This window comes from Sarcophilus harrisii, chromosome 1 (genome assembly GCF_902635505.1).
Source record: "Sarcophilus harrisii chromosome 1, mSarHar1.11, whole genome shotgun sequence".
Classification (NCBI taxonomy): domain Eukaryota; kingdom Metazoa; phylum Chordata; class Mammalia; order Dasyuromorphia; family Dasyuridae; genus Sarcophilus; species Sarcophilus harrisii.
The window spans coordinates 525733011-525760959 of record NC_045426.1 but is presented as its reverse complement, the minus strand read 5'-3'; the positions used below and the strand labels follow the sequence as shown (position 1 = coordinate 525760959).

Here is a 27949-nt window from a genome sequence, read left to right as displayed (position 1 = left end):
GATGTGGCTTCTATTCTAAAGGAGATTGTGGTCTTTTGGAGGATTGAGAGAGCGGATGAATGGAGAAGGAAAGTGTATATTGGGACGGGGAAGAAAAATAAAGAGGAAAAAGAAAAGGGAGAGAAAGACAAGGAGAAAGACGGAATAGAGAAGAAAGGAAAGGTAGAAGAAAGAAGAGAGGAATAGGGAGAGGTTAAGAGTTAACGGCGAAAGAAAGGGAGGAAAAGAAGGAAAGAGGAAGAGAGAAATGGGAGACCGAGGGAGAGTGGGGAGTCTAGGAGAAAGAGAGAGGGAGAGAAACAATCCTTGTACAAGGGCGGGAGAGTTGGCTAGGAAGTGTAAAGGCAGCAGAACTCTCATATATCCTGGAGGCTCCAACGAAGAGCAGCATCCAGCCCCAGCCAGTGGAGATGCTGCTGTTGCTGCCTCGGCTGCTTCTGCCGCAGCCGGGTCTCCAAGTGCACCGTGGGTACCCCCAGTCATTTCCTACGGACCAGGCCAATCAGGCAGCTCAGGGGCTTGCATTTTGGCAGATGCACCCCATTCTCGCTCCCTCCTACTGAGCCTGGGGGTTGGAGCCAGGAAACCGCTGCGCGGGGATTAGTATCTCTGGCTCCAAATGGCTCTCCCCGAATCTCTGGCCCCAGGGGCACGGTGCCTGCAGACCCACTAAAGTGGGAGGGAGTTGTAGAAGAAGAGGGCAGGCCCCCGAGGGGGAATAATGAAGGTCCTTATGGGCATCCGGAGGCTGAGGTGGAAGCTCGGTAGGCGCTGCACCCTCCTCTTCGTTCTCTTCTGGACCGTTTGCTGGGTGCTAGTGGCCACACTTTTCCTCCAAGTCCACAGGAGCGTCTTTTCTGAGCGCTGCACAGACGAAAAGAGCCGGAGAATCCTGGCTGGGCTGGTATGTCCTGTCCTGACCCCGTTCTGTCCCCACCCTCCATCTCTCTTCTCCTCTGTGCCCATCCACTTTGCCCACTACCTGCCACCCTCTCCCGGGAGCGCGAGCGCTTCGGGATGGTATGGCTGGGAGAGAGGGACAGCCACCAGGTGGGGATCTACTAAGCGGGAGACCCTCAGAATGAATGCTTGGGATCTTTGACTTTGGACTCACTTCCATCTCCAGGAGCGCTTATGGCTCACATTACTCTGTCCCATCTAGAGGGAGAAAATGGGATGCCACGCTCCTCAAACAGGGCTCTTGCTTCTGATTTAACAGCATATATGAGGCATCCCATTCACACATACACGTATTGGAAAATACATGCGAACACAATTGTCTATTTGAACATTGAATACAGACATAATGTATTCGTTTGTGTGTGTGTATGTGTATGTACAAATTCCTATTTTTCTTTGAGCTTGCCTTTTGTCTTCATTGTAAACCTGGATCTGATACCGCTATTCAAAAGATTTTTTTTTTTTTACTATATCTAGTAATAGGCAGTTGCCCTTAATAATTGCAACTCATATTTAAAAACGCTTTAAAGTTTGCTTTCCTAGAAAATCTTGAAAGTCAGCACCCATTTTATAGATGAGGAAACTGAGGTACATTGATTTGCTTATAATTACTCATCTAGTAAATGCCAAAGCAAGAATTTTTGCCCAGGTCTCATTAAAAACTTCATTTGTATGCAAGCCAGAACAAGGTGGAGTGCCTAGCTAAAAGAAGTTCAAAACTTGGAGGAAATTTCTTTCTTTCTCTTTCTCTCTCTTTTTAAAAGAAATTCAACCATATTGAATCTCCATCCGCTATTTGTCCTGTCTTTCAACATTTATTTTTCTCCTACAATCCATTACATTTTTACCTTCAGATGATTTCTCTAGTCAAGTACTAGCAATCAACCATCATGAATACAGTTTGTGTGAGCCTCGGAACTGAGTCTGATTACTTTATAGCAAAAGGCACAAAAGCAAAAGAGAAGAATAAAATGAATGCCCTTGGAAAGTTCTTCCTTCCCAAACTCCTTTTTGCTTCCTTTATTCTTCTTACACAGCAATTACTGTCAGTTAAACAAAATAGAAACCTTAAGTGCTTAGCCTAAACAATTAAAGCATCTTCTAATGGATTAAAAAGATATAGTATCAAAGGTGAGACAATTAGTTAAAACTGGCTGCATAGAAACCCCTCAGTTGTCATAAAGCAAGGTTTCATTTTTGTCTGATCCAAAATGTTAGTAATTTCTTATTCCTTCCATTTTATTTAGAATATTAAGCAAATAAAAGGACAATGATAATGGAATATATCCTTTAAAAGGAAGCTAGAGGAGAGAATAGTGACAATTGTTTTCTGAACATTTGCAGCTTCAGCATTGGTCTTAAGAACTATTACCTTTTCCTTTTCTCCTTTTTTCTCCCACTCACCTTCCTAAACCTTTAAGAATAATCTGCAATTTTTGCCTACTTTTGCAACTATGTTTGCTTCCTCACTAAAACATGGAAACAATGCTTTGGGGATAAAATATTCATAAGTATGTATACATAAATTAATTGGAAAAAATGAAGGAAACAAATTTATGAAAATGCCCAAGTTAAACAAATAACATTCCCGAATTGAATTAGACATGATGAACAAGCCATATGTTGGTGAAAGTATTCATTATTATTTACATAATTCCTCTCCTTTCATATGTAAATTCATTTGTGCAATGCATGACCTCTGCTTCTGAGCTCCTAGAGTTTCCCTAAACTTTGCATACACTCATTTTCTTATTCCATTCATACTTTTCTCTCACTTTTATACACTTACTTACTATTCTCATCCTTTTATCCTCAGACAGTTTCTTTCTATCATTAAACAAAAACTGAGGGTCTGGTTGAAGCTGCTTTTGAAAAATAATAATTTTTAAAAATTTTAAGTGTATAGATTAAATGGAAACTTAGTTTAGATAAAGTGGAATAAAGCCTAATAGAAACTAAATAATCCATTATGAAAGCAAGTAATTGATAATCATTAATTTTCCAGAGTTCCACATAATAAATGAAGACTAATTAAGCTCAGAAGCTCTATCAATTTGTCTTAAATGGCAACCTTATTGGATTTTTTTTTTTTTTTTTAAAGCTATGGTCTGACATAGAGCTGAAAGGTCAGTTTTCTGGCTGATGAGATGATAAATATCCCCCCCTGTCAATAGAGCAATTATAAAATACCAATTTTATTCTTCCCCAGAAAATTTCACAGATTCAAAGATGACAGATTTAACTTTCCCCTGAACTGACTTAAACTAAAGTTAATTGGGCTATATAGTGTCAGTTGCTCCTCCATAAGCCATCATTTTTATCCCTTTTACAATCTATTTCATTCCATGCTGCATTTGCCCATGGGAATACATGTGTCTTTAGCCAAGATGCATATAGATTAGATTTTCTTTTAAATTGCTTTAACTTACTCTGCTATGTGATATCCTTCCTTCTGATCTTTCAAAAGCCCAGAAGAACTAGGTAGTTGTAGCTTCTGTGGACCCTGACTATATCGAATCTCTCAATTCTTTGGCTCCCTAAGCAGTTTTCAATTCAGCTCAGCTTAGCTCTTACACTTCATAATAAAAGTGGTTGTTATTTTTCTGACTTGCCTCCAAATTCTCATTAGCTTTCCCTCGGAACACAACAGTGCATAAGCAACAGCCCTACTGGCTGAGTCAAAAAGAAACCTCTTTCTGGCTGAGCCCAAAAGAATTATGATAAATGTCTCTCAGTGGGAAGCCTCTCCTTGTATTCTGAGTATAACAAGCGCTGCAGGTGGTATTTCTTGGAAGAGCTTGTGGAAGAGAGTATGACTGTAGGATTACAAAGCACAGTAGTAGGATAAACAGAGTCCTATAGGTGTGCATTAATAAGCAAAGAACAAAATTAGAGAATAAAGGAAATGGACCAGGGAAGCTCCTTTCTACACACTATTCAATTGTATTCAGCAAATATTAATTAGCTAGTGTGGACAAAGCAATAGGAAGTCAGCATGGTAGCATGGAGAGAACACTGGATTTGAGGTCAAACGTCTAGATTTTGATTTCAAGTTCTGACTCTATGTGAACATGAGCAAAGTCACCTCAACTCTTATTGCCTCTATTTCCTTACCTATTAAGGAGGAATAATAATGCTTTTACAGAAGCTAGACATAGTGGATAGAATGCTAGGTCTGGAGTTAGGAAGACTCAGCTTTCTGATCTCAGATCTGGCTCCAGATACTTTCTACCTGAGTGACTCTGAGCAAGTTTTTTTACCTTGTTTGCCTCAGTTTCCTTATCTGTAAAATGAGTTGGAGAAGAAATAACATACTATTCCCAGTACCTTTGCCAAGAAAACCCCAAATGGGATGTTGAAAAGTCAAACATGATGAACAGTAACAGTGAATTAAATGAGACAACACATAACAGGCTTTGTGGACCCAAAAGTGTGATATATTATGCGAGTTATGATTAAGGAGACATGAAGATGATTGAGAACCATTTATGATAGCAAAATTGATGGCAATAATAGAGTACCATTGGGAACTTTAAATACATGATCTCTTTTGATCTTCACAATAACCCTGTGAAATAGAATACTTTTGTTTAGACTTTAAATCTTGTTTAGTAGTTATTGCCACTGAAGTGAAACAATATTTCAATGCTGGGGCTAAACATTTCCTAAAGAACAGAGTGGCAGTTAAAAGCGCTCAATTTACAATCAAGCATCTGGCTTTAAATCCTGACTGCCACATATCTGTGTGATTCTGGTCTCTGGACCAGTTTTCTTGTCTGTTAAAGTGAAATAGATAAGTTCTATTGTCCCTTCTAGCTGAAAATTCAGTAGAATGTGAGTCCTTAGAAGACAGTGACCATTCATTTTCTCTTTGTATCTCCTCATAGTTTGTTTTTGCTGAACATTTGTTATTTGTCTCCATGACCTCATTTTGAGTTTTTCTGGGCAAAGATACTGGAATAATTTGGCCATTTCCTTCTCCAGCTCATTTTACACATGAGAAAACTGAGGCAAACAGGGTAATTTGACTTGCCCAGGGTCACACAGCTAGGAAGTGTCTGAGGCTAGATTTGAACTTGGGTCTTCCTAATTCCAGGCCCTATTCATTGTGCCACTTAGCTGCCAATGTATAATCAATGTTATTTTTTTATAAATCTAGAATACTATGACTTAATTCAAGCTCTGCTACAAATTCTTTAATGTAACAAGGTGAGCTCTTAGATTTCTTCCATTACTCAGATTCTAGACTGTAATTTAGGAACTGTTGGAATTGTTCCAAAATAGGGTGGCCCTGTTTTTTGGAACTGTGCTTTTCCAAGTTACAGTACATCATTTCTTTCTACTTTGCTTCTCAGTCCACACTCTAATAATAGGAAATAGGTTAGACTCTCCTCCCCTTGCCTACAAGATTTTCAAGACTGTGCTTTTTCAGTCAGTTGTGGCTGGAGGCAATGGTAGGCTAACAAGTGTTATGCCATGATTGATAATTTATAATCCTGGCAGGTTGTTGGGCTATGATAATAAGCAAAGCTTTAGAAGAGAAAAGAAAAATTCAGGAAGAATGGCTTTTGCTACTGTGTTTTTGCTCCCTTCAATAACAAAAATCCCAGCTAATAATGGAGAATATTTCATCTTTCCATTTCATCTGTCATTTTAGGAAGTACTTTTTAGAAAATGCTTTCTTTTATACTATCTACCTAATTAGAAAATCCTAACTTCACTTTTGCATGACTAGGTTTTTATTCAATCAGTATAGTCATCGATTCATTTTCAATAACATAGCCTAAACTAATGCTCATTTTTCCTGGGTTCTACTTGTTGGAATAGAGGCTGTTAAAAATGTTCTATACTAACAAGATTCAAATCACATACCAGAATGTGCAAATGACTATTTTCCTCCCAGCTTTGATCAGGACTGTATTTACACAAAATATATAGACCCAGTGTCTTAGTTCAAGTCTTCTAGGTTAAGAGCTGCACTATTTAGGAAATTATTAATTTGGGTGGAGGAAGAAAAGGAGAAGAAATACATATTATAGTAGTTAAATGTTATGAGAAACCACAAAGTACAATATAACTATCTGTGAAAAGCCACATCAGTTATGATGAAATGCAGGCTTTGTCAATTCAACGAGCAATATAATGCCACTTAAAAAACTCCAACAACCCTGTTAGATTCTGGCAACATGACTTTCCTGACCTTGTCAACAGTTTTTCAGAGTTGAGTGGACAGGAATTGTTTCTCCCTTAAAGCCAGCTAGGGAAATAAGAAATCAACCTATAGGAAACCTATAAGAACTCGGATATGGTCCTGACGCATATGTGAATCATTCATCACATCCGTAAATGGACAGCTACTGAATCAGTTGTGGATAAAAGCCATGTAATGATTGAATTAAAGATATTCTTTAGGTAAAAATTCCATTAATATTTTCATTACCTTATTTATTTTAAAATTCTTATTTTTTAAATTCAATTGATCAGCAGTAATTATTAAGCAACTCCTATGTGCTGGGCATTATGCTGGGCATTGGAAATACAAAATCAAAAGAAAAAAATAAAAATTTTTTCAAGGAGTTCATTTTCTTTAGGGATATAGCATGTTTGTATTAATAAATATTGTAGATTTTTTTTGGATTTCTTTTTACTTTCTGTGATTTTTTCCTTTTGTTCACATTCCAACCAATATGGAAATTTGTTTAATATGATTGTGTGTGTGTGTGTGTGTGTGTGTGTGTGTGTGTGTGTGTATAATCTAAATCAGATTGCTTGCTGTCTTGGGAAGGAGGGACAGGAGGGAGAGAGGGAAAAATGAAAATCAAAATTTTATAAAAGTAAATGTTGAAAACTATCTTTACATGTAATTGGAAAAAAATACTGTTAAGGAAAAAAAATGAAATGTTTGAAGAATAAAAGGTACTAACACTGAGGTAATAAGGAAAGGGCTTTTTAAGGGGCAATATTTTAGCTGAGCTCTAGAAAGAATTAGGGTTTCCAAGAGGTAGAAGTGAGGAAGAAAGGCATTTCAAATATGTGAGACAAGGCAAGTCTACAAACATTTATTAAACAATGTGCTGAGACATTGTGCTAAGACCTGAGTATACAAGGGAAGGCAAAAGTACCCCCATCCTTCAAGGAGTTAAAACCAAATGGAGGAATTTACAATTGAAGGAATATTCTGCTATAATATGTGGAAGCAGGAGATAGAATATATGTCTGTTATAGGGAAAAACAAATTGGGTAATTTAGCTAAAATATACAGTGAACAAGAGGGGAAAATATGTAGTTTACTTAAAAAAAGAAAAAATCAGGCTAGAGGCAAGTAGTGAGAGGCCTTGAATGCCAAGTGGAGGAATTTGTTCTAGAGGTATTTCAGGAGACATTGATGTTTCATAAGCAGAAGAATGGAATTTTTTAATTGTATAGAGATATGGATTGTAGGGGAAGAGATTGGATTCGGAAATATTCTTAGGAACCTATGGAAAAAGTACAGGAAAGAGGTGGCAAGGGCCTGAATCAGAATGGTTTTTACGTAAGTAGAGAAAAAGTGTAGATGAAAATTGGTTTTATGGACAAATAAATCTAGATGAAGGAAATGTTTCATACTCAAGATTTAAACATGAGACCGCTTTATGTGTAAAGAAAAATTGATCCAGGGTTTTAATGAAACTAATCTAAAAATTATCAAGTAATGTTTAGCTAAGAATAAAATTTTAAAAGTTTCACTTGCTTTTTAATGTGATGAAAAAGCTTTAAAGGAATTTCATTTTTAGAATTCAAAAATATTTTGTAAATTGTTTTAAAATTTTTAAAGCGTATCTAATTTCCAGATCTTAATAGGTACAAAAAATGTGAAACATAATGCTCATTCCTGTTAAATGAATTAGTGGTCTTATCTGAGATCCCATTCACAGCAGTTTAGTAGCTGAAGTACTCCTTTCTCTCCCACTCCGATCGCACAGATTGATTCAAAGGTATGGAGACTGATCATAATTCAGTTCAACAAATATTTATTAAATACTAAATATATACAAGACACCATGTGAAACATTTGGGATTAAAACAGGCACAAATGAAGCAGTTCCTGCCCTCAATGGGCTTATATTCTATGACACTGTAGTATTTCTGTAGCTCTTTCCTATCAACTAGTTTATGAAGTAAGTAATGAAAGGATTAGTATTTCCATTTTATAGATGAGGGAGTTGAGAGAGAGATGTTGTCCAGATCATGTAGTTAATAAGAATCAACTGAAATTCACATCCAAGCCTCTATTCCTAACTTCTAGCTCATGAGTAAATAGTAGCATGAGTAAATTTGAACTTGGGTTCTTTTTATCTTTATCCACTTTAGCCATTGTACCCCTCACATCTCATATATTCTAAATTCAAATCCTACCTTAGTTATTCCATTCTAAGCAAGTCATTTAACTTTTGTTTCAGTTTCTTTCATATGTAAAATTATAAAAATAGGATCTCCTTCTCAGGATTATTGTGAGTATCAGATGGGATAATATTTGAAAAGCAGTTAGCACTATGTAGCTAGTACATAGTAGGTGTTATAGAAATACTAGTTATTATTATTATTACTGCTACTACTATTATTATTTTATCCTGATTTGTGCTGGCTTTTAAATGAGCAGAATATGTGAGATAACTGAAGAAAGGAAAAGAAATAGAGTAGCCATATTCTGAATACTGCAAACTGAACCTTTGGGATTGGACTAGCGTAAAATCCAGCAGTGCTGTGATTAATCTATATTAAGGACCAGAAGTATAGCTGAAGTTCGCAAGTCCTATTTGTGGTCATTTGCATGCCCAAGTGAATAGCTGTGCCTCTTACGCATTTTGGGTCATTTATTTTTGCTAAGGAAAAAAAACAAAACAAAACTATAGTTCCTTTTTTTTTTTTCAAATAAGAAAATCAGGATCCTGGGAAGTCAGAGCTACACAAAGTTCCCTTCTTGCTCCCCTGCTGCCAGACAATATGGTGAAATGTAGCACTTGCCAACAGAGTTTTTGTGCAGGTGTGGAACTAAATAGCCTTTCCTGATCATTGTCATTTTTTTGATTCAGTCTTCTTTCTGTGTAACGACAGATAAGTATTTCCTTCCTTGTTGCTGGGCACTAGCTCCCAAGGATTGAAGTCACAAGAATGCTTTTGTAGCCTAGGTTCTATTGGAAACCACAATTCAGTCTGATGACTAATGGTGCTTTTGTTCATATATGTCCTGTCCATTTTAATTGCATTCTGCATTCCAGATAAAGACTAGCTTTTACCAACTTTAAGCTGTGTATTTTCCATTATGACAGGGAAGCTATCAATTCATATTTCAATTAAAAAAAGGTTGGTTTGTTTTTTTTCTTACTGTATTTTCACATCAAGATTTCTATAGAAAGATAAGCACATTGAATAAATAACACATGAAATCAAGAGAAAAGTAACAAGGAAAGGGGATACCTGCAAGCCATTTCCTGTGCCCCTATCCGTCCCATCTCCTTAATCACCGGTCATGTTCACTTCTCCAAATGTTACTCTCTCTCCAAGAATCAACTTGTAGCTGCACTTCTAGATGCTCACAATGATCCCAGAGCAATCTAAAGCAGCAGCAGCAATTCTTTTGAAAGTAGAGGCATGGAAACAATTATAGGCTGAGAGGGTGATTGACAAAGAGAGTTCTGTTTCCTGTAGATGGTACATTTGATGACCCCCAAACCTTGAGATGGTGTGCCAGGGGTAATTATAGAAGGATGGAAGTTTACCACAGCCATATTAAATTTCAAGGCATACACAGAACTTATATAGTTTTTAAAACACACTAATGCACTTTTCTCTAACAAAAATATTTAAGATAGTTTTGAGTGCCAGTACAAAATGGAGTGCAAATTTGCACTGCTTGGCATATGAAACTTAGTAGTTGCAAAATTAGAGTCATGATTTCATACCTTCTTACCTAAGTCAGCATTTGTCAAACAGAGTATTCCCAACTATCTTATTTTACAGAAGAGGAGACCAAAGTTGGAGGTTAAAGAATATTTTTGGGAAAAGGGAAGGAGGAGTATTTCTCAAAAACGATCAAAGGAGTCAGGTCATATCTTTCAGTTCAGTTTTAGACTCTTGCTGAGTCAGCTATGCATTTGTGCTGGCTATGAATCTGTAAACCTAGAATGTTTCTTGGGATCCAGAAATTCTTTTAAGATGTGATTACAATTCTCTGGAATATGTGCACCTGAATGTCTTGGGATGGTTGTTTTATAATCAATCAATCAGCATTTATTAGGGTTAATATCCAACAGAGATTCAATGAGCATTAAGAACCTATTATGCGCAAGACATTGTGCTATCGGCTGAGGATATCCAAAGAAAAAAAATTAAAATTAATTAATTTCCTTAAGAAGATTAAGTCTTTTTGGGGAGATACAGCATGTATAGATAAGCAAATATTAGGTAATTTTAGGAGGAGGAGACCACTAAAAATTGTGGAAATCAGAAAGAGCTTCATGTAGGAGTGATAACTGAGCTGAGTCTTGAAGGAAGCTAAGGTTTCTAAAGAGGAAATGAGGAGGTGTAAGAAGTGCTGGGCAGTGCATTTTAGGCATGAGAATTTTGTCTAAAATGGAAATGGAAGGCTAAAATCAGGAAAGAATAATTAATCCATATTGATTGGAACTGAGAATGAGTGGCAGGGAATACTATGAAGCAAACCTAGAAAGGTTAATAGAAGCTTGCTCACGGAAGACTTTAGATACTTGTCTATATAGAGTAATCTGTAATTTGTCCTGGAGTCAATATGATACCACTGAAGCTTTTTGAACAGAGAAATGACATAGTCATCCTTATTTTAGGAATATCAATTTTACAGACTGGTTAGAGAGACTAGAAGTAGAGAAACCAATTAGATGTCAGGGAATCGGCTTTTGAATAGAGTCGTGGCCATATGAGTTGAAAAAAGGAGATGAATAGGAGAAATGCAAATTATTGATAAGACTACTTGGATAAGCAAGGTGAAGGAACTAGGAGCATAGTGCATAGAATCTTGGACCTGGATTCTGGAAGTCCTAAATTCAGACACTGAACTGTGTAAATCTGGTCAAGCCTGATTGCTTAATCTGATTGCTTCAGTTTCCTCAACCACAGAATGGAGATAAAACCACATCTCTCCACCCTCCAGTGTTGTGAGGATGAAATTAAGTAATTGTAAAGTGCTTAGCATGGTGACTGGAACAATATAAGTGTTACATAAATGCCAGCTATTATTATGTTATCTAACTTTGGAGGGGAACTGATGAAAGAACACATGATTTAAGAGATGAGGTTGTCAGTAACTTTGGAGAGAGAAGTTTTCATAGAATATGAATTTAGAAGCCAGATTACAAGGGATTAAAAGGTGAGCAGATATTGAAGAATGGAGGCTATGAATGTAGATAACTTATTTTAGGGGGTTGGCTATGAAAATAGAAGCGATATAGGACCTTAGTCTTAGGAAGTATATAGAGTTGAATTTGAGTTCTCAGGCTCCTGACTTAGGTGTTTATTGACCTAGAAGCCCAAATAGATCTCTCCTTTTTCCTGATGTGTGAGAAAAAACTGATAGCTACCTACAGCATCACATGACTTGGGAGAGCCCAAGACAGATGCTATTTCCCCATCTTATGCTACCACCTTTTCCTCTCCTTATCTCTCATTCAGTCACTGACAAAGTGAAAACTCCTTTCTGCTAGCATTCCTTGCTCTGATGATGTCTTGTCCTGATCATCTCAACACCAATTCTAATAAAGAATTAAAAAAAAAAAAAGAATAGCTCTTTAAACTGACTTCTCTGCACTCTGGAAACTCATTACATTAGTATCAACCCTCCTCCCTTGCCTTACACTTCTTTTTTCCCCCACACTATCCCACTCTCTATTGTGGTTTATCCAAACACTATCCCTCCTCAAACCCCCTCACAGCTCTCATTCCTTCCCTATTCTCTTAGCTGAGAACCTTGACTCATTTCATTTTTAAAATTGAGGTCATTCACTGAAAGCTTTCTCTTTTCCCCTTTCCTTTTCCCATATCAGAGAGATGCCTTCCATCACTATCTCTTCCTTCACCTTGTCTCACATAAAGAGGTGATTCTTCTTGCCAAGCCAAACTCCTCTATATACACATGATGGCATAATACAGTTTTTGCTCTTGCTCTCTCTTCTCCTGTATTATTTTGCTTTGTCTCATGGATTCAATTATCATTGTTATGCAAATGATTTTCAGAGCTATTTGTACAGTCCTAACCTCTCTTTTGACCTCTGGTCTTAGATTTTTTAATTGCCTATTGGACATCTTGATCTGGATATCTTTTTAAAAAAAATTTATTAAAGCTTTTTATTTTTCAAAACATATGTGTAGACAATTTTTCAATATTAGCTCTTGCAAAACCCTGTGTTCCAATCTCCCTCCCCTTCCCCCATGCTCTCCCTTAGATGGTAAGTAATCCAATATATGTTAAACATGGTAGAAATATATGTTAAATCCAATATATGTATACATATTTATATAATTATCGTGCCACACAAGAAAAAAAGAGAAGCAAAATAAAATGCAAGTAAATAACAGCAAAAAGAGTGAAAATGCTATGTTGTGAACCATATTCAGTCCCCACAGTCCTTCTGGCTGTAGATGACTCTGTTCATCACTGAACAATTGGAACTTGTCTGAATCATCTCATTGCTGAAAAGAGCCATGTTCATCATTCATATACCATAATTTATTCAGCCATTCTCCTATTGATGGGCATCCACTGTTTCCAGTTTTTTCTCACTACAAAAAGGGCTGCCACAAACATTTTTGCACATGTGGGTCCCTTTCCCTTCTTTAAGGTTTCTTTGGGATATAAGCCCAGTAGTAACACTGCTGGATCAAAGGGTATGCACAGTTTGATAACTTTTTGAGCATAATTATAAATTGCTCTCCAGAATGGTTGGATCTGTTCATAGTTCCACCAACAATGTATTAGTGTTGCACTTTGCCCACATCCCCTCCAATATTCGTCATTATCTTTTCCTGTCATCTTAGCCAATCTGACAGCTGTGTAGTGGTATCTCAGAGTTGTCTTAATTTGCATTTCTCTCATCAATAGTGATTTAGAACACCTCTTCATATGAGTAGAAATAGTTTCAATAATTTCAATTTCTGAAAATTCTCTGTTCATATCCTTTGACCATTTGTCAACTGGAGAATGGCTTGAATTCTTATAAATTTGAATCAGTCCTCTATTTATTTTGGAAATGCGGCCTTTATCAGAATCTTTGAATGTAAAAATGTTTTCCCAATTTATTGCTTCCCTTGTAATCTTGCCTGCATTAGTTTTGTTTGTACAAAACCTTTTTAACATAAGATGATCAAAATTATCTATTTTATGATCATTAATGATCTCCAGTTCTTCTTTGGTCACAAATTCCTTCCTCCTGCACAATTGATCTGTATATATCTTATAGACATCTTAAGCTCAGCATGTCCAAAACTGAACTCATTGTCTTTTCACCCAAGCCCTTCTCTCTTTTTAAACTTCCCTTTTACTTATCTAAGGCACCACTATTTTCCCAATTCCCCAAACTCACAAACTAAGTATGATACTTGACTCCTCACTTTCTTTCTTATTGCTCCTTCCCTCATATTCAATTCTTTAAAGTCTCTAAAAACTTTATTTATGCCCTTCAGGACTTTGGAACTAAATGGGACCTAGCAACTCCCCTTGTGATTTGTTTATGGCCATACAACTAATTATTTGTAAAGCCTGCCTAGAATCTCATTTTTTTTTCATTCCTATGGGTATGATCATAATTTTTATTTAAGAACAAGATAAATATGAAAAGGTAAGTTTTCTCTTTATCACATCATATGAATTATATGTTGTCCCATATTATCTGTTGTTCATTTTCTGTTTTCCACTAGATGGGGAGTTCAGCAGGGGATATGAATCCCTTGAGGACAGGGACCATCTCTTTTTCTCCTTCAATACCTCCCATAGTCACTAGCATAGCAACTATGTAAATATTCAGTAAATGTAATTGAGCAGATTAATGCATTTTTAAAAAAAATACTTTGACTTAAGTGAAGTCTAAACCATAACAGGTTTCCCAGATCCATCTTTATTGTGACTGATTCTTCCATTCCTTCACTTCAGTGTCATGACTACCAAGGGGGCACGCTGATGGGAGACCTTTGTGAAGACCTGTGTGTGGCTGGCAAGCTGGTATACCAGCGTTGCCTGTACTATGAGAGGGGGAAGAAGGTTCTTCAGGCTTCTTGGCACGGTCAGCCTGTTGTCCTAAAGTCCAAGAAAGAGGCGTTCTCCAGCTTCCAACCTCTTGACTTGTTAGATGAGGAGGTGGAGGGTGGCAAGGACTTTCCTGAGGAAGAGCTTCTCCTAATGGTGGCCATAGAGGTCAAGAATGCCCTCGGTCTGGATATTTCCAACAGCACCATGGGGCCCCTGTGGTCAGGGAGAAGGGGACCTCGATGGAAGGTCCAGGTGGCCAGCATGTGGTCACTGCTTCAGCAGGAGGAATATATCTACTTCAGCCTTCTACAAGACTTCAGCCGACATGTCCTGCAGGTGCTGGGTTCCTGTGGCCACTTCTATGCAGTAGAATATCTTGCTGCTGGACATCCCCGACACAGAACACTTTTTCCTCTGGAGGAAGCTGCTGGCATCCCTGTTGTGAGTGACCAGGGCCAGGCAAGGGCCATTAACAACATTGCCCTCAGCTTCCTGGATATGGTAAACCATTTTGATAATGACTTCTCCCATCGCCTTCACCTCTGTGATATCAAGCCAGAAAACTTTGCTATAAGGAGTGATTTCACAGTAAGTGCTTCCAGGGAGGGATGAATAATAAGTAGAGCAGAAAAGACCATGGGCTCCAAAGACCGATTGTTTGGGTTCTAGAAATCTGGGTTTCATTTAGTAAAAGCCCCATGAATATCTCCCTGCCCTGATCTGGTAAGAGTTCCACCTTTTATTCTCCTATAGAGTCATAACCATCATCACTGACTTTTCCTCTTCCCCTCCTCCCCCACTCAGTTTTTTATTCTTCAAGTTGAATATTCCCCTGTGGCCTCCTGTGATATGATCTCAAGACCCTACATCATCCTGGTTGTCCTTTGGACACTTCCTCTATACCAAGAGACTCAGCATATGATAATTGTGTTCTAGTAATTTAAGGGCTGTCTTGTGGAAGAAGGATTAGATTTGCTATGTTAGAATCAGGTGACAAAACCAGGAGCTATGAGTAGAAGTAGCAAAGAGGTAGATTTAGATTTTCTGTCAGAAAAAACATCCTAACAATTATAATGATGCCAAAATGGAATGAGCTGCCTCAGAAGGCAGTGGATTCTGAGGAGCACTTGTCAGTTGGCTCACATGCATTAGATTCTTCAGCTATGGACTGGATTGCATGGCTGCTGAGTTCTCTTGCAACTCAGAATTTCTGTGTTTCTGTGTTTACTAAACAACTTCAGCTCTAGGCAGTAACTCTCTAGGAATGTTTCTATTTCATCTATTGTCCAGAGTATTGGTAGAAAAGGGGAACAGGGAATCCAGACTTCAACAAGGTCTATTTTTCTAATGGCTAATAAGATTTATTTCTCAAAGAGAGGAAAGACATTTCCACTGTTAATTTAAAAGCAGTAGATGCCTTGGGGAAAGGGGAGGATGTCTATTTAAAGTTTGACCTGAGGCAACATCTTCAGGAGATTGAGTATTACAAAGGAGATAAGGATAGAAGGATTGAGAGATGGGGATGTCTTGTGTGTGTGTGTTCTTGCCTGGGGATCCTTCTTCCTTTTTCTCCTCCTCATTAATTTAAATCTGCTTCTCCCTACGGTTTCATCCAAGCACTGTTTTGGTTAGCTTTCATTCCGTTATCACGACTGTCAGAAAGTCAAGCAGTATTTTAGTATTGGTAGCAAGTGAAAAACCTGCCTTGGGTGAGAATGACTGCCACTGAGATCTACTTTGATAGAAAACAGATGAATGCATATTCCCTACTCAGTTGCAACCTGGCCTTAAAGGAGGAGGGGGTTGTTGAAATAAAGAAGCAGCAGCCAAAAACAAGTTATGTATCTCTTTATGAGATGGACCTTTTTATTCCCCAACCATACTGAGAACAGGGGGCATATGGAATTAATTCAGTAATCATGATTCCCCAAATTCAGATTTCAAGCGCCAAAGGAAGCTTGGATCATCCTGATTCTAAGGCTGGCTTTTAATATGCTGTTTTATATTGTTTCTTACTACATAAAAGACATACAACAAAACAAATTTGACCAGTCAAGGACTGGGTGAAATGTGTGGTGAAAGAATTTCATGCCTACATTTTTCCCTCTCTTGTCTCATAGGTTGTCTGCCCTGTTAACATCTTATAACTAGTGAATTAAAAAATTCAGATTAACTAATACCTCTGAAATCGAGAGCCTATGAATCTGTTGAAATTTGAATAACAACTATATTAACAACAATTATAAATATAAGCTATCAAAAGAATGGTGATATTACTGATCCCTTTTGGTTAATTATATAAATAGGGAATAAGGCTTCACTTATTTATTCAACAAACATGCTTGCTGAATACAGAGCACACTAGTGCTAAGGGGGATACAAAGTTTAGTCAAGTTATGATCCTTGCTTTCAGGGAGCTTACAGTCTAGTATGGGGACAGAATAACAACACAGATGGCTATAATACAGAATGTTACACAAGTACATTTTTTTTTTGTCTGCATCTGTGATTTCATTGATATAAGGGACTTTTCTGAAACTCCCTCCATGAAAGCAGATCAACAACTGCCCTGCAACTTGTACTCTTTAAGAACTAGCTGGAGGCACTGAGAGGTTGGGACTTACCCAAATTCACACAGACTGTATGTATGGCAGGTGAAATTTAGCATCAGAAGGTCATAGATTTAGAATAGGGAGGTGGGGAATCTCAGAGGCTATCAAATCCAACTCTTTCATTATACAAACCAGGAAATTGAGGTCTAGAGATTGGGAATTGCTCAGAGTCACACTGGCAGTAAATGATAGAAGGAGAATTCAAACCCATGTTCCACATTCAGTGCTCTGCAATGTATTATATTGTCTTTCTCCCAGACTGTCCTAACTCCAAGTTTGGTTCTTCTTCCATTATGCCAGATTGTCTCTTACTACATTAGAGATTGAAAAACAAACTGCTCTCTGAGATCCAATAGGGAAACTTATTCTAAACTGGGGGAAATCATAGAAAACTTCATGGAGGCTTTAGAATCCTAAGACTTTTTAAAAGTTTTTTGTTAAGTTTTCTTATTTTAATTTTTATCTTGATCTTTAGAGGATGGGTAGGAATAGAAGAGGAGGGTGACAGAAGAGAAAAAAATGTTCACAATCACTGTGAGAAATTACATGGGAAATGGTCTAGATAGTTTAAATCACCTGAAAAAATCAGGGAAGATAGGAGAGAATAATATCACAATGGCAGGTTTCTGAGAGCAATATTTTGGGGAGGAGTGACACCTTTCATATTATATTTTGTAGTTCTGCTAGAATTGGGTCAGAGCAGTATTACCAGCAGAGATGTAGTATATTTGAGTGCATGCCTTGAAGCACACAGGATGGGACTATAGAGAAGAGAAGGTGGGGGTATGGTAATCATAAGGATTTTCTTTTTTATTTATACTTCTACACTGTGGTCACTTCATTCAGAATTTGGAATGGGGAAAGATGGGAAAAGATGAAAGAAGAAGAAAAAAGAGAAAAAACAGAAAGGAGAAGAGAGATGTGGGAGAAGAGGAGAGAAAAGCATAGGAGAAGAGAGAAGGGAAGAGGAAGGAGAGAAGAGGACCAGAATAGCTGAAGAAACAAGGATAATGGCGAGGAGGAGAAAGGAGAAGGGAAAGGAGAAAAAAAGAAAAGGAGTCTAAGGGAAGAGAAATGGAAAGAGAGAAGGATGAGGATAGTGTAAGGGGAGAAGGGGAGAAGATAGCTAGAGGAGAAATTACCAAAAGAGAGGAGCTCTGTAACTCTGTTCCCTGATTCTCAACCATTGTTTGACCCGGAACCTTATTATTCTTCTGAGCCAACTCTCAAGCAGTGACATGATTTAATGCAAAGGGCTGGTCTTCTGGGTTAGCCCATGACTGGGTCCTGACAATTACCAGTCATCCAACGTCCCAGAAGCCTGCAGCAGTAACCTCCTAGCCAGGAACCAGTTTAACAATTTGTAATACTTTCCAATGTTGAGTCAGTGGCTTGAAGTCACACTTAAAAACTTTTTCATCACTTTCTGGTCTAAACTACTATTAAATGAATGCCAATGGTCACTTTCAAACAGATAGTACATTTTTGTGCTCTGAAGGCATGTGTGAGACCATATTTCAGGGAAGAATGAAATTATCATCAGACGTCTTTCTGTTCTAATGCTGAGATGTTATGGCTTTGAAGGAAATTATGTGGGTTTAGGTAATTTTATGCATAAAAGATTTTGTAATCATTTCAAGACTTAAGAAGTACTAGGTATATAAATGTTTTTGATTTTACTCTCTAAGTATCAGATTATGTTTGCAATACATGGGAACTATTCTCTATTATTACTTACAAGAGGGAAAAAAGGAAAAAAATCTTGGTCTCCTGGGGAAAGCAGAAAGACACAGTTACAAGCTGAGGAAAAAATCATATATGACAAAAAAGGTAAAAATAGGTACATAGAAGGAGGCTCTAGTTTCAGATAAGAGCCTGGACATCCTGCCAGGAACCCTGGAAAGAGAAAAGGCAGAGAACAATTTTCATTAGTGTAGTCTCACTCATGTTCACTTTTAAAGTACCACTGGGGTAAATTGTACAAATTACATATTTGGCTTGGCTTCACAATGAGATAGAAAAGATTTATTTAAATGGCAGGCTGGCTCTGTTTGTTATGACTGGATGTATAATTATGCAAAGCCTTGAAATGCCTGAAAAATTTTTCCTATGTTTTTCATTTTCATTATTCCCCACATGCCTCTAAGCAAATCTTACTTTGCTGGACAATCTCAGAAAAACTGACCTGATTGCTGACACTCACTTCCCCCCCCCCCCCCATCCTACTTCCCACCCTCTACTCCTTTCAAAAAAGAAGAAAAGTTAACATTTCCTGTTATGTCACAGGATCAGAATGTATTTAATAGAGAATGGGAGTGGGTAGAATGAATCGTTTTTCAAACTTTTTTTTGAGACACTACCAAGGGGATGGAGAAAGGCAAATATTTCTGATATGGGCCTGCAAAGGCTTGTAGATCGCTCTGGGCTGCATCCGATTCATCAAGCTTTCTAATCTTTCTAAAACTTTGGACTTATAAGCTGCTATACTTGGGTTGAGTCCAGGATTTACCAGATTTGAGCTCATTTTATGTTATTTAATCCAGGTGGTGGGAAAAAAAATCTGCATAATTTAGAAGTTGTTCTTTTCTGTTTTTTTTTTTTTTTTTTTAATCCTTTTGATTTGCAGCCAGAAACATAAATCTGAAATTCCAGGGGGTCATCAAGCTGTCATTCAAACAATCGATTTTGTCTTTGTTGTGGGAGCATGTTAGTTCCTAACTGTCCCATCCACAACAATTTCAGCACAAATAATTTTTGCTTAGGCCCTTTCCCTAACATTTTCATTTGTGCCGGTTTTGACCCGTCATTCAAGCATTCCAAGATATTGGACTCCTAGGAGTAGTGTATCTCCTTATGTTTTAATTGCACCATTACAGGTCATAGCCCTGCCCAGAGATATTTTTCTATCTACTTTACATACCTACAAGAATAAGCAATCTTGCCCCAGTTGCACCACTTGATTAAATAAAACCTTTGTTTTTTTCTTTTTTAAATGGAGGAATAGTTATTTTTAAGACAATTCAGTGTCTTTGTTTTTAAAATTGAGTTCTTTGGTTTTTTTTCCCCATCAGGATAAAAATTGATATTTATAGTAATGCTTCCAATGCCTATTATTGAAAATCTTTCCTTTGCAAAAGATTTTTTACTATTATTATTTTTTTTTACATGACCAAGGATCTGAATGTTATCAGTGATACAATATAAAGAATGAAAAATAAAATTTAAAACTTTGTTCTTTCTCCTCTTTTCCCTCTCTCTTTTTTCTTTCTGCTGTCCTCCTCTCCCAATCTCTTCCAGTTTTTTCTGTCTCTCTTCCCTTTCTCTTCTATCTCTCTTTCTCTTTCTCTCTCTCTTTCGCCTTCCCCCGTCTCTCCCAATCTGTCTCTCTCTTCTCTCTTTCTCTCACTCTCTTTCTCCCTGTCTCTTTCTGTTTTTCTTTCTCCCAGTCTCTCTCTCCTTATCTCCCAGTCTCTATCTCTGTCTCTCTTCCCCCTCTCTCTTTCCTTTCTCCCCCTCTGTATCTCTGACTCTGTCTTACTGTCTCTTTCCCAGTCTTTTTGTGTGTCTCTCTCTCTTTCTCTCTCCCTCTCTCTCCCTTTTCTCCCCCCTCTCCCTTTCTTCTTCCCTCTGTTTCTATTTCCTTTTCTCACAATCTCTCTCTGTTTCTGTCTCTCTGATTCTTTCTCCCTTTGTCTTTCTTCCTCTTTACTTTATTACCCCCATCTACTTTAGGACCAATTTAGGATGCCTTAATGAATAAAGGGAAATGTATTCTCTAGGCTCTTGGTTCTGTGTTATTTATAAGTTGACTGACTAGTGTAGCACATTGGAAAGAATGTATGATTTGGAATTAGAGGACCTAGGTTCAAGCTCTACTTATGTCACTTAACGTTCTTCATGATCTTGGTCAAATCATCTAAATTCTCTTAGTTTTCTTATTTGTAAAATAGATGGAGTTGAACCAGGTGATCTCTGAAGTCACTCCCAACTCTAAATCTATGCTTCTAGGAAAATGTGGGGCTTCTAGGCAGACAGTAATATGAAATCACTTCAGTGACTTTATTCTCTGTTGCCTACATGTATGTTATGAGGGTGGGGAATATCTTGTTTTGATTATAGGTGGTGGCTATTGATGTGGACATGGCCTTTTTTGAACCTAAGATGAGGGATATCCTGGAACAAAACTGCACAGGAGATGAAGACTGCAATTTCTTTGACTGTTTTTCAAGGTGTGATCTCAGAATCAATAAATGTGGTGCCCAGCGAGTCAATAACAACCTGCAGGTGAGTAGTTGGTAGTCCTTACCTAGATGATGTATAATTTACTGGTCTGGGAATTGAGAAATCAGCATTTTCCCTAGAGGCTTTTGCCTCTTATATATCATTTTTAATTCCTTTCACCCATCTTGATCTCCATATTAAATAAAAGTAGAAACAATGGTACACATGAGTGATAAATCATCCTCTCTGTCTTAGACAAAGAGGATGTGTTATGCTTCTTAGAGTGTTGAAGCTCAGTATGATATGATTAATAGAATATCAGACAGTGAGCTAGAACTGGATTCTAATTGTAGTTCACCTATGGACTGCCTATCCAGATAATATGAATAAGTCAGATTACTTAAAAAAATAATAGTTAAATTTTTTTTTCCCCAAATACATGCAAACATAGATTTCAACATTCACCTTTGTAAAACCTTGTGTTCCAAAATTTTCTCCTTCCCTTTTACCCCCTCTCTTTCCTAGACAGCAAGCATCCAATATAGGTTAAATATGTGCAATTCTTCTAAACATATTTTCATATTCATCAAGCTTTGTAAGAAAAATCAGATTAAAAGGGGAAAAAAAAGCACAAGAAAGAAAAAAAAATAACAAAAAAGGTGAAAATACTATGCAATCATCCACGTGCGGTTTTCATAGTTCTCTCTCTGGATATGGATGACTCTTTCCATCACAAATCTATTGGAATTGCCTTGAATCACTTCATTATTGAAAAGAGCCAAGTCCATCATAGTTGATCATCATATACAGATTACTTTTCTGTGCCTCATTTTCTCTACCTGCTAAATGATGGACAGATAGTAAAATGGATCTAGATCATGTAAATGACAGTAATCACCTTGATATGATGACAATGATTACTACCATGATTACTACACCATTGCTGTTACTAACTCACATTTTTGCAGCATTTTACTCTTTGCGAAAGGACTTTCTGTAGTACTGAATGAGATAATACAATCTTATTGTCTTCATTTTGTGGTTGAGAAAATTGAAGGTTGTTTTACTAGCAGGTCAGGAGAACAGTAACTACTATATATATATTTTAAAAAGTCATTAGCAACACATTAGATGATCCCTTACTATTATTGTGAAAGAGCTGGAGATACGTAGGCTCTACAGTAGTGCAGTTAGTTTCAGAACTGATTGAAAGCATAGAGTAGACATTAGTGACTTAATGTCAACTTGGAAGGCACTTAAGTGAAAAGCAATGGGGATCTGTGCTTGGCTCTGTACTGTTTTTATGACTATCTTAGATAAAAGCATAGATAGCACCCTTATAAACTGGCAGAAGACATGATCTGGGGAATATCACTATCACAGTGGTGTTGGAGTCAGAATCCCCAAAGATCTTAGAAGGATAGAGATTTAGGCCAAATCTAGTGAGATGAAATACTTCATCATCTCTACTGCTAAGTTGGAGAATATTCAGAGGAGGATAACCAGAATGGGTGAAGGATCTCATGATCTTGCCATATGAGTGTCAGTTGAAGGACTCAGAGATGTTTACATATTTAAATTATACTAGAGAAAAGAAAATTTGGAAAGAAAGTATGATAGCTGTCTTTGGGAGTATTTGAAAAGCTATCAGATAGAACAGAAATTAGATTTAGTCTGCCAGTCCCCAAAGAGCATAAATAGGAGAAACAACTGGCAAAAATAGGAGTAAAAATGGCAAAATGGCAAATTTAGACCTATTAAGAAGAAAAGCTTATTAAGGTAGAATTATATCCATTAGGAGGCAGTGTGTTCTTCATGGAGTGCTTTAAGGAAAGGCTGGATGACTTAAAGGAGATTGAGTGTGTTAAACTCTCTGTTTCCTTCTTTCTCACAGATTCTATGATGCTCTGAGATTCAGAATGGTTAAATGATTTGCTCAGGGTTACAGACTTATGCCATTTTCTTTGGGACTCATCCAGGTTTTGTAACTCCCAAGTATAATGACCTTTCCCTACCCTATTTTCTTAGGTGGCAATGGGACAAGGCCGGCCAGGAGATCTGTGATCTGAAGGTTAGCTTAACCATAGAATTCTAATGAATATTTTAGGTCTTAGCAGGTGAAGAGGTAAGCAATATATCCAATTAATATTGGAAAGAACAAGAGAATAATTGAAATATATGTAGGATAGTGTTTAGTTTAGCAAAGGAAAAGAATACTATACTGATAGTATGAGAAAGGAGTAACAAATAGGTTAACAACAGTAATACTAAGGAACAAAAGTTCTGACTTCTAATTCCAGAGGAGATACTCTTTGCTTTTTGATCCATTTTTGTGCTTCTTATATAAGAGAGTCTCTGGAAACTCTGAGTATTGATTCCGGTCTGAAAGACATTGGAGGCATACAGATGCATCCTACTCATGGATAAAATAGAAAACTAGAAGAAATTATATAATAACAATAACTCTGTTATGACAAAATAACTTTAAAAAAATTGTTAAGGGACAGGTCAATTCTCCGAGAGCCTCCACAACTGTGAATCATAGCATCTGAAGGAGTTGCAAGGTAGCCTTTGCTGACACAGGTGTTGCGGACTGGGAATGAGATAAATTGGAGGCAGAGGAAAGAGGAGAGAGGTCAGAAAATGGCCTCTAAGTCAGAGAGGTCAGAGAACAGCAACTGCCTCTTAGTCTCCTTGTATCATCCAAGGAAGAGATCCATTCTGGGTTGGATTTCCAGCAGCACTGTCAAGTGGCTCACGTGTATTCCAACAAAAAATTAAGAACTCCGATCAGAATAATAACCAACAGAGATTGCAGGGGACTGCTGATAGTAGCTACTGCTCACCTTCTGAGAGAGGTGATAGCCCCAAATGAAGAAAGAACCAGACATTTTTCGATATGGCCAATGTACAAATTTGTTTTGCTTCACTAAGCATGTTTGTTACAAGGATTATCTCCTCCTCCTCCTCCTCTCCTCCTCCTCCTCCTCCTCCTTCTTCTTCTGGAAGGTTGGGAAACAGAATGGGGAGAGGAAGGGAGAAAGGACAATATTTGTTAATTTTAAAAGAAAAGCTAAGGTAAGACTCAGCTCATAATGCTAGAACAAATACCACTGCTTTTATCTACTCTTTCCAACCTTTCCTTACTCCAAACCTTCCATCCATCCCTTAAAAGCTAATATTACTCAGACTTAGACCAGATCTAATAGAGAACCAGTTTAACACTGAATGATCCTTGTTCTGAAGCTATTCTGTAGCTCTCTTGGTAGAATGTAAGATTTTTGAGAGCAGAGAATATAATGTTTTAAAAATCTTTGTATCCCTAGTGTCTATTACAATGTCTTGCAAATAGTAAATACCTAACAAATATTTGCTGAATTTGAACTGAATCTCACCACTCTGTGGGGTGATGTGAGAATGTATCTTGTGACTCTGAACTAGAGATCCCTGAACTTACCCTAAAATGTACACAAGCTTCTGAGTTGGCTTTGGAAATCTAGAAAGTGGCTTCCCACTTAAGGACAATCTTAAGTGACTTATTTTAGATCCTGAAAATATTATGAGTTGACCCCCTTAATCTAGAGTTTATACAGAGCCTATACAGAGTTAGAAGAGAGTCCATTCCATGATTTTGGGAACTAACATAAAACTTCCCTGGACATTTGTCAACTTGTAATTTTATTCTGGAAAAAATGAGACAAGTGAAATTTCTTTGTGCTCTGTGGAGTGCAGGTGCTCTACAAATCTAAGGCATTACTGTCACATAATGTAATACCTCTTCCAAAATGCTTGACAAACCTTGAAAGAGGAAAGCCTGCTTATTTATTAGGCTTTATAATTCTTTGTCTAGTTTTCACACACACAAAAAAAAAAAGAAATTAAAAAGAATGTAATCCAATACAAAACCAGATACAAACAAATATAAATATTTGATTAACCTATGGAAAACTGGAGAAAAAATTCATTTAATTTAAGCTAGCTGACATAGTAGGAAACAAATTTAAAGTCACATCTAATACTGCAAGGAATTTCATTTGGGTCATAGCCAAACTTTCAAAAAATCAAGGATAAAAAGATGCAAGAAAGTAGAATAAAATATTTATTTCAGTTTTGGAGAAAAGATAACTTTTTATCAGTTAAAGAAATAGAAGAATTTGTCTAGGACAGGGAAGTGTGTTTGCCTAAAAATAATAATAATAAAAAAACTTCTTGGAATTAAAAACAACATAACCAAAAGAAAACAAACAAACAAACAAAAAAAACCCAAAACCAGTTTGGGAAGATTTTTGCAAATATAATAGATAAAAGATGTCAGCTAATATTTAGAAGGACTTTAAAAAAATATTCAAAGGCATTAGCAAATACCTTGTAGATAAATGGTCAAAAACATGAACAGTTTATAAAAGTAGAAACATCCATTTTGAATGATATAATACCTTGCAAATTGTAGGCACTTAATAAATGTGTAATTGAATTGAGCCTATTAAAATATTCAACTTTATTAATAAAGGAAGAAGTGAAAATTAAAGCAACTCTAAAAATTTCAAAAATAATAAAAAACAATGAAATTTAATTTGGTGAGAGTATAGGGAAATAGTGGACCAACTCACTACTAGTGGAATTACAAACTGATGGAGTCTTTTTGGAAATCAATCTGATAGCACCAGCAAACATTACATAAAGGATTACATTTTTTGATTCTGAAATTTTACAGTTTGAGAATATATACTGAGAAAGCAATTTAAAAATTCTATTTTTCTAAAAAATATATTTTAAAAGATCAATATTAACATTATTTGCAGTTATAAAAAATTGGAAATAACCTGTGTAACAACAGAGGAATGGTTAAATAAATTGTGGTGCATGAATACAAAGAAATCTCATTGTAATAGAGATTAACAAACATGATATGCTTATTTATTAACAGGATATGAAAGAAGTATACCACAATTGTGGTAGTGTCACCAATTATAATTTTGGCTCTTCCAACAATCTTTCTCTAGACCAAAGCTTCTTAAAGTGTGGGTTGTGACCTCAGAAGGAGTTGCATAACAATGTGGGGATCATGAAAAATTTGGCAACAATAAAAAATATCAAATATTCCACCAAAAGATTTAATTCTTTATGTAAAAATAAACAAGTACATCCATCTTATTAGTATGAAAATTTCTTCTTTAATAAATGATAAAATTATATGAATAGCAAAGAATTATTTTATAATAAATTTCTTTATGATTTATTATAATTAAACATTTGATTTGTATACCTATTTATTTACCTGTATATGGGATTGTATAAAAACCTTTTGGGCAAAAAGAGGTCATGAGTGGAAAAAGTTTAAGAAGCCCTGGTATAGACCACTGCTCCCCTAAATCCCTTTCCCATCTGGTCCTCTCTTCTTTTGTGGGCTTCCTAAGCTTTTTGGATAATAGCTATATCTATGTAATGAGGACCCCTTTGTTCCTTTCTGTTTTTTATGAAATATCAATTTCCATTTACTCATCCATATGGAAGGGGAATCTGGATTTCCTACTTTACACATATGGACTCATCTTGAAGCATAGCTAATTATTCTATTGCATGTAGAGTTTTTTGAGTTCCAAGCAGGAAAGACCCTCATTAAGATCTCAGGATTCTTACAGATATATACATCAGAAAGATGCTGCAAAAATTAGATATTATCTCCAGCCCAGAAAGCTAATTCCTTCTTTTCTCTTTCCTTAGGTGATCTGTGACAAAATATTCCGACATTGGTTTCCTTCCAATTTTAGAAGCTCTGCTGTCACTTTACAGCTCCAGGAGCAGTTACAGAAGGCTGTGCATGAATGTGCAGATCCTGGAATCCCAGACACGCCCCAACACCAGAGAGTATCTCCAGACTCTTTCTCTGAACTATACCGATTGCTTCAAGCTACTCAAAGGGAACTTCAGAAATCAGAGGATTAGCTTTTTCCAATAACTCTGTACTATTTCCACTGAGTTTGTCTGTTACAAGTTACATATTTGTATGTTTTGTTTTTATTTTTGTTTTTTACTATGCAAATGAAACATCCATGAAGATGCTATGGATATTATCATGGCTCTTTGAAGTGTGAAATTGCCTTATGTTATTTCAGGCGCAGCTCTGGTCTTTTTGATTTGTACTTCCCTCCATTCTGTCTCTTGCCTGGTTTGATTTACCTAAGCTGTTTGAAGGACAGGATGATACATATAAATACTGGCTCTGAAGTAACAGAGGAAGTGTGGAAGAGTGGGCACAAAGACAATTTTGTTTTGGGGGGGCACTCACTTGATAAACAGCCAAAATCTGTTTTTGAGGAGAATAGTAGGCACCTTCATTTTCTCTGATACCACACAAGAAGGGTCTTTAACTCTGCTGTTATTTATACTAAAAAGTGATAGACTAAAAAAGGTGTTAGATATATACAGGGTTTGCCAACCTTCCTCATTGCTCAGTGATCAACTAAGCCAGCAAAGGGGATTTAACTTGTGCTGGAATGAAAAGTTTTACCCAAACCTGGAAAAAAAAGTGGCACTTTCAAAGAATAGAGATTGTGTTGGAAAGGAATAATCTATCATATCTTTCTGAAGTGTCTTTCATTTTCTGAATGAATCTACCATAAGTGAATGAATGAAAAGACATTTATTAAGTGCTTATTTTCTTTTTGATAATCTTGAATTTCTGTTCTGTTAGCCATTTTTTGTTCTATTCTTCAAAATTCAAAGAACATATCTTTTGTAAGAAGAAACAAAAGGAAATGAATAATTTGGCCATCACTTTACACTGTGGGCCACTATCATCTCATCATCTCATTCAAGACATATGCTTTTCCTTGATCTTCCTCTTGTTTCCAAGACAAATTATTTTTTGGTAAATTTAATTATCTTTTTTTTTTTTAGT

The 27949-nt window shown here is 36.7% G+C and overlaps 1 protein-coding gene across 1 annotated transcript; it reads left to right on the top strand.

Moving 5' to 3' along the window:
* Nucleotides 1-230: 230 nt before the first annotated feature.
* Nucleotides 231-27949, top strand: DIPK1C (divergent protein kinase domain 1C). The gene is made up of 4 exons (XM_003760104.2): nucleotides 231-904; nucleotides 14120-14803; nucleotides 20947-21111; nucleotides 26773-27949. Exons 1-4 carry the CDS (start codon nucleotides 722-724, stop codon nucleotides 26992-26994), a joined length of 1254 nt encoding a protein of 417 aa, XP_003760152.1. The 5' UTR covers nucleotides 231-721; the 3' UTR covers nucleotides 26995-27949.

What these genes read in the sequence shown, in the direction of transcription:
- DIPK1C (XM_003760104.2), top strand. Translation starts at nt 722, where the DNA reads ATGAAGGTCCTTATGGGCATCCGGAGGCTGAGGTGGAAGCTCGGTAGG. An exon ending in GGAGAATCCTGGCTGGGCTG is followed by an intron (nt 905 to 14,119) that starts GTATGTCCTGTC and finishes CCTTCACTTCAG; the next exon opens with TGTCATGACTACCAAGGGGG. An exon ending in CTATAAGGAGTGATTTCACA is followed by an intron (nt 14,804 to 20,946) that starts GTAAGTGCTTCC and finishes TTTTGATTATAG; the next exon opens with GTGGTGGCTATTGATGTGGA.